Source organism: Sander lucioperca, chromosome 22 (assembly GCF_008315115.2).
Source record: "Sander lucioperca isolate FBNREF2018 chromosome 22, SLUC_FBN_1.2, whole genome shotgun sequence".
NCBI lineage: Eukaryota > Metazoa > Chordata > Actinopteri > Perciformes > Percidae > Sander > Sander lucioperca.
Window position 1 is genome coordinate 15271714 of NC_050194.1, and position 12241 is coordinate 15283954.

At 40.1% G+C, this 12241-nt stretch overlaps 1 protein-coding gene across 2 annotated transcripts in view; it reads right to left on the bottom strand.

Moving 5' to 3' along the window:
- The window catches only part of nrg3b (neuregulin 3b), a 206386-nt gene that overhangs the window by 101581 nt on the left and 92564 nt on the right, over positions 1-12241 (bottom strand). For both annotated transcript variants that reach the window (XM_031315071.2, XM_031315070.2), the window contains exon 2: positions 348-483. In XM_031315071.2, coding sequence (XP_031170931.1) covers positions 348-483 — 136 coding nt within the window. The remainder of the gene's footprint in view (positions 1-347; positions 484-12241) is intronic.

Below are 12241 nucleotides of genomic sequence, written 5' to 3' on the forward strand. Positions count from 1 at the left end.
ATCTGCACATAAACACTTCTACCCATTTGTGTAGTTGAATTGTGTCATTGTGAATCAGCTACATCTAGTGTGGCCAAAGCATCTCTGATCCCTCGGTGAGGGGTTTGAGTGATTGTAGACATTTGGTGCATTTTAGGTGCATGTGCACAACAATTTTCCTCGTGTTTCATCACTCAAACAAGACAGTCAGTCAGGCTGTGAGGAAAAAAGCAGCTTGAATGAAAATGACCCCAAGGTTAGTGATTGAAGGGGAAGGGCAAAGAGAGGAAACGTCAATGCTGAGAAAGAAACCAAATGCCCCGCACACACACACACACACACACACACACACACACACACACACTAACCTGCAGTGTCTGTGAACCCCAGCCACGGTTTCAATGATTGAACACTCTCCCTCATTTAGACAAAAGGCCAGGTCCTTGTCTTCCACACATGGCTTGAAGACCTCTGAACGTAGACTGGGAAGTGTGGGGGCCGCTGCTATAAACAGAAAATAACAGAGAGGACAGATTTAGTTACTACTGGAAAGAAAAGTTAGTATGTAACAAGAACATTTCTCATTTCTATAATTTCTTTGATGTGCCTCTGCACTTGGCATGCCGTTATGGTTCTAAAAGTTTCGTTTCTTTTTCTTTTTTGTACTGAAATGACCTCTGGAAGAGAAGACTTAATTATATATATATATATATATATATATATATATATATATATATATATATATATATATATGTGTTGATTTCTGACACTCATTGGGCTAAAGGCAGGATAGCCCTAGGAAATTACTTTCTTCATTAATGACTACAGAATTAACATTTTGGGTTTCAAGTTTTCTGTCTGTGGCCTGATGCAACAGAGAAAGTCATGGTGTACCACACGTTATTGACTGCAATAATATGCTTCAGTATTATTATTTTTGTTGTGTGTTTCAATGCTTTTAGTGTATTTGTTGCTTTTATTAAACATATGTACTGATGTCTGTTTTGCTGTTTGTTTCAAATGAAGCAGTTTAACCACAATTCCTTAGTGAATTTCCTACTCTGTTGCTTTAGTAAACACAGTTGGAAAACACAGAAATACATTATAGCTGTAGTGAGAAGTGAGATGATCATATGTTACACTACACAGAGGAAGAACAGAGAGTGATGGGCTCTGGGATGTAGCTTTAATTCTCCTCTTCTAGTCTGACCCTGAGCCGCTCTCACATAAAGAGCATGGCTGCCGTGTACAAGCACTGCAATGCAGGGTTCTCCACCCTGTGAAATATGCACAGCTGTCAGGCATGTGGTCAGAGCGACGTATAAATATTGTGAGCTGGCATGTGCAACCACACGCTAGTGTATGCAGATATTCATTCTTGCACAAGTAGACACGTGTTGGCATATACAAACACACAAACACACACATATACAATAACACAAAAATTATAACTCAGAAGCTCTCTCACTCCATCATGTAGCCAAGCATTGAAAATTGGATTGACTGGTATTACGCTCAGTACCTTGCCAATACAATAGGATTACACATCTGATTCTGCTTTCATCCATTTACAGTATAAAGTGCACACAGACACTTCATTTAAATGCACACACACGCACACTCATATGCCATATTGTTGTTATTGTCATTGCATTCTTATTTCTATCATCCTTTCATATGAGTCTGCCATATCTTTGTTGCCCAATCTGCTTTGTGCGCCACACTTCTGCCGGCCAATGGTCTTTGTCAGCCGAAGCTCTTGTGACCAATCGTATGTGGAGGAATAAAAAGTCAGTAATCCGGTTGTTGTGCCCCAGTGTCCAGTTCAATCTATGTTTTGTTTACGGCCATTGATTGATAAATCCGGGGGCTCTTCATGTTAGGCCCAAGAGATGATAAGAGATCAAAGGGAACACAAAAAGAGATATGTGGTGTTCCTGGGACCAACCAAGACCCTTTTCTGTCAGAGTAAAAACTTTGGAAGCTATCTTTTAAACCACTTACTGCTGTGGCTCATATAATATCTTCAGAAGCATTTGGGGTCTCTTTATTTTGTTTATACATCTATGTAGGGGAATGTTTTCAAAAGAAAAAAGTACAGACGATACATACGTACATACGTTATGCATCTGTTGAACGTCTTGCTTTTCGATTGCTAGTTTGAATTCATCATTATACATCAGCCCCAAGAGTGTGATGCATATGAAAGTAGATTTTGAACCCAAGCTGACTTTCACTTTCTAGGCTTTAAAATCCATCCATCTTGTATTATTAATTCCACAAATTCCCAGAGTGTAATGTTTAAAAGGTTATCTATTCCAAGACGCAACTTTAATAATAGAAAATAGAACACAATGTCCCCTTGTGGTACGCATGTCTCCGGTAATAATTATCATGGCGTTTAAAGTCCCTTGTATCTATTATTCAAACAGCGGCAGTGATCACATGTGAAGGAAAGCATGTTTGATATACAAAGACAACACCTGCTGTGTTAGGTCAGTTTAGGTTTAAGCACACGAGGCAGAGCTTTTGTGACAAAAGAGGAAATTGATTTTGTGCTGTAAGCCTAACCATTGATATATTTACATTACAAAAGCCAAGGTCAGGTAGATACTGGACACCCTTTTAGTACCTGCGTCGCAAGTAATCTTATCTGTGCTAAAACGTTTCAAAAACTTTATTTTTCTCCACTTGTCACCTCACCTAATCTTATTTCAAGGAACCAATGAAGAAGGCTTTTGCTGATCCACTATTACGCCATGTTCTTTTCTGTATAAAAAGCATTTCAAGTGCAGCAATAATTTCATTTGTCACATGTTGTTGACAGAAGGGTAGGATGTAAACCACACAAGGTCACTGTGGTACCTGTGACACTGCACTTTGGGAATCGATGATGATGTATGACGTGTCCATATATTTCTTTCACGAGGGGCAAAGCTCCCACAAAACTCCAAGGCACATTATAGCAGCACCTTTTTGTATATTGGCGTGTGTGTGAAGGTGTGTGCCAGTTTTCCAACCGGAGAGAGGGAGGCTGACATGAGTGGTTTTAAATTAAACATATTACATACTTTAAATGTGCAAAGGATTTCTAAAATAACTGATCTTCAAAATCCCCTGTGGTTTTTACATTGCACCTATACATGTGAAAATAAATGCACACATTTCAGCATGCTCTGTATTTCATTAAAATGGAATCAAAGGTGCTAAGTCTCTCACCTTTCATTCTCCAAAATAAAGCCTCTACTTTTCTTTACCAGGTACAAGGTACAAGCAAACAGCTTCTAGTGATTACCTCTCAGAAATCTGCAAAAAAAAAAAAAACGTCTTAAATCTTAAAGGATTACCTCCACTTTTTTTTTTAGCCCTGTTAGCCACACCAAGAAACAAGCCATCTTCAGATATGTTTGGCCTTGAGCAATTCAGGCTGTCAATTTCTTACGGGTTCCCGTTTCATCACTGTGACAGGCAAGAAATGGTACAAAATCTGCAGCACAGCAAGCCCAACCCGGGCACTTTTGAACAAGCACCTGTCAAACAAGATCCTGTTGAAATGCTATGTTCTTTAAATATTCCCCTGTAAGAAATAGAGCAAGTTAATGAAGCAATTAGTCCACTTCTTGTCAGAGCAGAATGGAATTTGTATGTTTTGATGTGATATGTTCTGTGTTGTCATTTCTTGACTATTTAGGGACTGACTGATGAGTGTAAACCCAGTAGTAGAACCAAGCAGTCGAACCAATTAAGCAGTGTTTTTAAGAGAAGACAGATTTTTTTTCCCACTATCAACCCAGTACCGAGAGTATATCACACTTTATTAAAAACATCTTCATCTTCATTATGGAGGTAATAACAGATAAATGATGTGTCCCTTACTCTTAGGTATTATTAAGACGTAGTGTCGTGACGAATTATGACAAACATACAAGTTGCCATCAGGGTCATTTGTCAACACTTTTAATGAAGCCTTTTTAGAATAAAGCCCTCGCAATGCAAGCCTCTAGCAAGCTATGAAACCCAGACTTTTAGGTAGCTGTGAAAAGAAAAACATGGTGGTAAATGTGCTAATAAATGGCAGCTGCAGTGGGAGCGTGATTCATCCCGGACTCTTTGAAATCATTTTCACGTCTCTCACTCTCCTCGCTGCACAAAGGCAATCCAGATTGCCGATTCCCCTGGTAACTTTCAAGGAATCTACTGGCTTGGGATCACAGATTCAGATGATGCTTGAGAGATCAGAGTTATCTGAGAGGAATACTGAGGATAGTACTCCTTCCCAGTCACTATATGATTAAATGGCTTTCAATCAATATCTTTAAAAAGTCTGAATGCTTAAACTAAATATAGGATTTATTACATTTTCAAATGTGACTTTATTTGTAAGGGGGGGGGGGGACGAGAGACACTACATGCAGATCTGTTATTGTACCATGACGTTACAAAAATTGAAACAAAATAAAGCCGGCTGTAAAGCTGAATGCATGCTAATATTGCAGGAACTGAAAAAGACACATGGAACTCAGACGCATCTGGTTTTATATAGAAAAAAAGGATAAAAAGTCACAGTACTACATGTTCTCCATGCATGCATACAGATGGGTGGCAGTAGCTCAGTCCGTAGGGAGTTGGGTTGGGAACCGGAGGGTTGCTGGTTCAAGTCCCAGTACGGACCAAAGTACAGAGTGTGGATTGGTAGCTGGAGAGATGCCAATTCACCTCCTGGGTACTGCCAGGTGCTCTTGAGCAAGGCACCGTACCCCCCCCAAACTGCTCAGGGTGCTGGTCCAGCACTGACATCGCTCCATTTGTGCATGAATAGGTCCTGAGCATGTGTGTGTATTTCAGGCCTGTGTGTAGTGATTTCTAACAGACAGAGTGTAAATTGTAAGTTCCCCACTGGGGATCAATAAACAGCATCAATTTATTAAAATGTATTATTAAGATACAGACAATCAAAGTGCAGTGGGGATCTGAGGATTTTTGTGGTAAACAATTTTCAAAGTTTGCCTACTGCTATGGACTTTGATCATTTGGTGGTATGGAACAAGCTCCTTTTTGAACCATACAGTATTTATACCATTTTAACAAGACACAAATTCATAAAACAAGCATCAGTTTCGACACACACGCCTTGATATAGCCATGTAAGAGGCTGTAACACTTTTTCAGGCAGGTAGGATTGTTACACATCACTTCTCTATGACCTGTGATTACCTTAAACAGAATAAATGGTGAGTTCTCCATTTGTAATGATTTGTTACTGTTATTGTCAGCGGCATTTGTCACATCAGTGTCACCATAGGTGCCGATACCGTGGGTGCTCGAGCTCTGGAGCACCCACGTGTGCCAGACTGCCAGTAGGCTACATTCATTTAAAATTAAACATTGCAGTTGGTGCTAAGTGGAGCGTCTGTCATAGTGTGATTGATTATGTCGCTGTCAGTCCCCTGCTCCATATCCTATCCACCAATCACAGTGTCTCTCGGATGAAAATGCCTGTTTAGTGACCCCCCTCCGTGTCAGTTAAACTTCTCATCTCCAATCCTATCTGTATTTGTGAGATGTGGCGCTGTCCTGAGTTGAAAGATAGCCTACTTTACGGCTTTATTATCAAGTTAATAGGCGTGTATGTTCGTGTCAGCCGCTGTCCATTTCCTAAGGTTCTGAAATGCAAACATTTTTTGACAACTTTTTTTTAAAGGGCGTGCGCTCGTGAGCACCCACGGAGGAAAACATAAATCGGCGCCTATGAGTGTCACAGTCCCACTTTTACTTTTGAGCTCCAATGCTTGATTACTTTCAACTGAAAACAGTGGTTATATTAGAGTTTTTTGCAGCCTCAATTCAAATCCAAATCATTAAGTTGGAAAATAATTGTCCTTATGCAGCTTACCTAATTGTCCTATAGAGGCCTCCATATTCTGTATATACTCTGGTGCACACATGCACTTACTGTAGACAGTGCATCATTGGCACAGACGACACAAGAGACAATTCCATTTATAACTGTAGCATTTGCTTTCTATGGCTTTCTTCTAATGTGCTCATTAGTGTTCTTGTGCTGAGCCTTTTCCCCCAGGAGACTGTGGTGGAGAGAGAACTGCCTGTGTTTACTGCAGCTCACATCAAAGAAGGCCTTTCTATGTATAAGAGAAGTCCTGAGAGAGCCTGCTGATTGCTTACCCATCATACATCACATACACCTTTTGGACAGAACCACATTCACAGAAATATACAATGCAGTAGTTATGGACAACACATTGGTTCTTCTGACAGTGCCAACTATCACAATGGTTTGGAAATTATATAATGCTTACGATGCAAGTCATGCTTGATTGTAGGGCTGAAACGATTCCTCGAATAACTCGAATAATTCGATTACAAAAAATCCTTTGCCTCGAAGCTTCGTTAAATCAATGTAATTAAGGTTGTACGGCTCACTGTGTTTCAGCACGGAGGATAATTACTAGCGCACACAACAGGTTGACGCTTCTGTGGACACAAGACCGCTTATATACTGTCTATGCCCGAGACTGACGGCCCAGATTACAAATGAACGAAGACGAAAATAGCGAGGGTCTAAGAGAAGAGACAGGCGAGAGAAAACGACAGAAAGTTTGGGATCATTTTAAGCTGCAAACATGCTACTACATCATCTTTGTAGAAAACATCCAGTCTACTCATCCATTCCACGGAGCGAACCCGACACAAGGTAGCTAACTAACGTCTGCTGCTCTCGTCCACCACGCTGTTTTACACAACTAGCCTACAGCATGCTACTCTGCAAATAGCGATGTTTTACCAACAAGCTAAAACGAGAGCTGTCGATTTGTAGTCTAACTGTTTATTAGTTTGCTACTAATCTTTGGAAACTTAGCTGCTGCCGGAGACAAACCGGCTCCTCCCTCCAGCATGGCCACTTAATATGCACGTGAATGACGTCATCATGCCGGTGATGTCTGCATTTTTTATTTTTTCTCCTCACTCAGTATTAGCCTTCTTAAAATATGTCCCACAGTGTAGTTGAATAGCCCGGCTGTAAGCTTTCTACCATCACATTTACCCTCTGGTTAGTGAACAGCTCTTTTGCATATCCAGTGCAAAGAGCCAGAGGCAAGAAGGGGAAGGGGGTGAAAAATATTAACATTTGGGCCACCAAAAATGTACTTGGAATTTGGCAATAAAAAATGTCTTTTGTATATATATAAAAGACAGGTTTCCTTTTTTTTAGTACACAGCAATAATAAATATTTACTATTGCTGTTTACTAAGTATTTCTTACTAAATATTTCTTATCCGATTACTTGATTAATCGATGGAATAATTGGTAGAATACTCGATTACTAAAATAATCGATAGCTGCAGCCCTCCTTGATGGAGTGCCGACAACATGCAAAACCTGTATCCTAAATAAAATGTGGCTAATTAACAAGAGTTTTGGCATTTTGTTAAAGGAACACGCCGACTTTGGGACTTTAGCTTATTCACCGTAACCCCCAGAGTTAGACAAGTCCATACATACCCTTCTCATCTCTGTGCGTGCTGTAACTCTGTCTGACACCCCCAGCGCTAGCTAAGCCTAGCACAGATCCTGGAGGTAACCAGTTCCAATTAGCCTACTGCTCCAAATAAGTGACAAAATAACACCAACATGTTTCTGTTTACATGTTGTGATTTGTGTAGTCACAGGGTGCACAAATAACAAGGTCACTATGCTTTTACTATCTAGTAATTGTTGACTCTATTACTCCAACTCTGAGCGAATTCCAGGCAAACTCTCTGCTCCTCACCACAGGGCTTCAGGTGCTGCTAGCAAATCACTCTGCCCAAGTAGCAGAAGTAGCAGTGCTTCGCCTTTCTGAGAATATAGTTCCCAGTTTGTATACGGTTAGAAGACGGCTGTGTCTCATATGACCTTGTTATTTGTACACCCTGTGACTATGCAAACTATCTATCCAACTATGGCCCAACCCATGGCAAAGTATACTATAAATGCTCTGTACTGTTTGTTATAGCTTCACAAAAAATGGCACGTCTCACACACACACACACGCACACACACAGAAACATGCACGTCACACACACACACACACACACACACACACACACACACACACACACACACACACACACACACACACACATACACACATAAACATGCACTCGTCACACACAGAAACATGCACATGTCACGCACACACACAAACACACACACGCCACACGCACGTGCACAGAAACATGCACAGTTACTGTACTGCACTGTATGTCTTGCATGTTCATCAAGATGACAAGCCTTGGGAGGCCTTCTGTCCCTGACATGACACAAACAAATAGTAGTTGACCTGTGGGACAGTTGGTTAAAGGTGGCAGTCGCTGCCTGTACGCAGGGTTAAAGAGCACACGGCCTTGGTCGCCATGACAGTCCAGTGACAGGTATTCGATGTGACATTTGTCAAGGGTACTCTAGTTGTTCTTCACTCTAGTCCAATCCTAAAGACTGAAGCTGTGACATACAGTACTGTATGTATTGTACATTAATGGTATTATTAGGGGAAAAATGTTGTACCTATGGGTATGCAGTTGCAAAGGTTTTGTAATGTTTGTAAAATAAGTTCTGTTTAAATCCATTTCTTCATTGCAGAAGAAGTAAATGTCAATGTTAAATGGACTTGCATTTATAAAGTGCCTTTCTAGTCTTCGACCACTCGAAGCGCTGTATACTAAAACCACATTCACCCCAATAACACACACATTCATACACTGATGGCAGAGGCTGTCATGCAAGGTGCCACCTGCCCATTGTGAGATAATCTAATCATTCACACGTCCATCCGCACACCGAAGGGAGCAATTTGGGGTTCAGTATGTTGCCCAAGGAAACCTCGACACGCGGACTGGAGGAGCCAGGATCGAACCGTCTGTCTTCGGATTAGCGGACGACCAGCTTTAATTCCTAAGCCACAGCCGCCGAAAGTACTGTTTTTCTTCCTGGTCACTAAGACACCTTTAGTCATTCAGTCAGAGTCTAGTCATTATCTAACAGCACCATTATTAAACAAACTAAAAAGGGTTTTGAATGTCTGTTCACAGTGACAGGCCCAAAGGGGCAGGTTAATAAAGTAGACCCCAGAAGATATCAAACATGCATTGAACCTTAAGGGAACAATTCAGGCCCTAATGAAATGTTTTAATTATCTACATTATCTCCTGACTCCATGTCAGCTGAATCTTGATTAAAGTTTGACTGACCACCGTACACACAACAAGTAAGCCTCTGCAGTTCCAGAACCCCCTCCTTCTCCCAAACAAATCATAAAGTGACCATGAAATTTCTCTTCACAACCCACGCAACATAGTGCAAGTGTTTTGCAGCCAAGAGGCTGCACTGAAAGTCCAAATTGCCTGTACTGCTCTCTACCAGAAGCCTCAGCTTGCATATTGTCTCATGTGGAATATAACTCTGTTGGAGACATGTGTCTGCACTGTCAGAGAGAACCTGCATATCCAATAGATGAGGCTGTGCAAACATCAGGGGAGCTGGGACTCACATAGGAGGGTTATGTAATTTTGGGTGGAACTGTTCCTTAAGAAAAGTACAGATGGAGAAAATACCTTAAAGCTTACTAAAGAACATTGAAGTCACATTGGAATAGAATGCCATCATGAACATCATTTACTTTACTTTTTTGTATAGATGTGACTTATGCTATGCTGCTTGATAGACCTTTGGCTATTAAAGCTATACATTAGGTATTACAAAAGTACACAACACAAGGAACACAGAGTGGTGCGTGACATTGATTGAATTTCTGTGAAATTATCATGACTCATATTGACAGGTTATTATCAATACCGGGAGCTCTTGCTATGTGTTTTTCTGAAGGTGCCTTAAGGGCTTTCGAAAGATAATTTGCCTCCTTATTAGCTAATTTCTCTGACTCAGTTGTGGTAACCAAGCCACAATGCCAACCCGACATCTGATGTGGATCATAATAGTGGTGCTGTGCTGTATCTACCTGTAGCAGTCTCTTGGCTATCCACATGAAAATATAATCTGTCAGATGTTACTGACTTCCTGTTTAAGACTGGAATCCGTAATGAGGTTTATAAGAATGCTCAAAGCCAGAACAATATTATTAGAAGCAATTTCTCCTCTGCTAATTTGTCTTTGTAACCCATATGCAGTAATATGGGACTAAAGACGGATAATTTATCCTGATTCATTGATTGCAATTTGTGGTGTAATTATCATAATATGCCACCAGGAGGGAAACAATGATGCTACTGCTTATGATCTCAGAAATGAAAGAAACACTGTACTGTTTGTGGTGCCTATTACAGTAATCCAAAGTTTTTCTAAGGTTTTGCCACATTTCTTTATTTTTTTATGTTTTCGGATGACTTTGTTATCGGAGATGATCTATGTTAGAGTGGTATTTGCTACATGTCACATTAGCTATACCACTATGATGTAGATGTCAGTGCAGCCATTTACATACATCCATTCATTCAGGGGGAACCTTGTAAAAGCTGTTAAGAATAGGATGAGTGCTTCTACCTCATATTCAAAAGCGGGTGGTGTACTTTGATGCCATTATCTCCATTACTTACAGAGCAAATAGAATAACCAGCAACTGGAGAAATAAATTGGAATCTGTCAAATGTATATTCAATGAGAGAGGTCGCTTTAGTACTTTTGCCATGGCAATGACATTAAATTTAGATTTCAGGACAGGACATGCAAGAAATGAGACACAAATTAAAGAAAGACGAACTTACAAATCACATGCAGTGTGTATGACGTCTGATGTCTTTAGACATTTTGACAGAACATACAATATCCATTCATATCCAAAAATATGCTTGGATATTACTGGGATTATCTATGAGAAAAAATTAGGAAGATACAGCCCTGAACATATACATTCATAATTACCTATATTACTCATTAAAAAACTCCAATATAATTAGTTTAGTTTTTAGTTAGTAGAGTTATTTTCACAAAACTCTCATTTACAGATATAATTATGATCTGTAATTGTTGTGTGTGTACATGCACAGCATGTGTCCATCAACATATTTTATAAATTTCCATGAAAAGTCTTTTGTTCTTCATAACAAGTTATTAAGAATGCTAACAAACCATTTATCAAACGTGGCATATTTGGCTTGTCTGTTAATGTACATCTAACTGTTACCACACTTGGTTCTGTCTTGGCAGTGCCAGTCTCCATCTGCCTTTTTTTTATTCAAGACTATATTTAAAACGATGGCATTAAAATTTCATCCTGGGGGTTCTAGAAGATTATGCTGTGCCAGCACAAACTAGCAGAGAGACTGAGAGGTGCAATCGGACGAGTACCTAATTGTGTCTTCATTTACTTACTGTAACATCGTCTGACATGGCAATTGATGCTAAAGAAATGCTGATTTCTTCATGTTGATGAGTTGAGATGCAGTGTTATCAGTGCTATTATCACCGTGCAGCTATGTTAAAATATTTACTGTAAAAAAACAGGTTTTTTAAAATGTTCCTTCCATGGGTATTCACCATGCTCCCTCGTTATGCCGTACAAACATATTTGAATTGGAAATGACTCAAAATACTGTTTTATGCAGCACAGGTCTCGAGATGTGGTTTTACACTTGCAAACAGATCAAATAGTAATGAAACGAGGGAAAGAAAAGCAGAAAAGGAAAAGGAGGGATGCCAGATTTGCATTGACAGTATTGTGTAAACCAATAAAGATTGAGAAATCATTTGGACCACAAGTTATTGATGCAGTTTTTCTCTTTTTTACTTTCTGCCTCTCTCTTTTTGTTTAATCCAACAAGATGCAGGCAATTATTCACACCTGAGAGGACAACAGGAGAGGAGGGACGGTATACAACGTGTGGGAGTTTTGACAAGAAAGACAACTGAAACGCCATTAAAAATCTTGTTATTTTAAAGGCACAGCAGTCTTTTTTTCTCCTCTGCCTCATCACCATATTCTGATCATCCTTGCCACTCTCCATTTTCCTCAAATGCAGAAATGAAATATCAACATACATCCCCATCCCAGCTTTAACGGGAGTAAGAGGTGAGGAGTTGAGACAGTTCACCTATACGTGGACCAGAGAGCGGCTTCCTGTCATCACAGTTGATTAAAATTCCAGGGACCAAGAATGCAGGGTGTGATGTACGACGAGCAGGTGGTGCGGGTTTAATATGCATGAGCAGACAGCTCCTGCATCTGCAGATTGGCAGTCACTGAGCTTG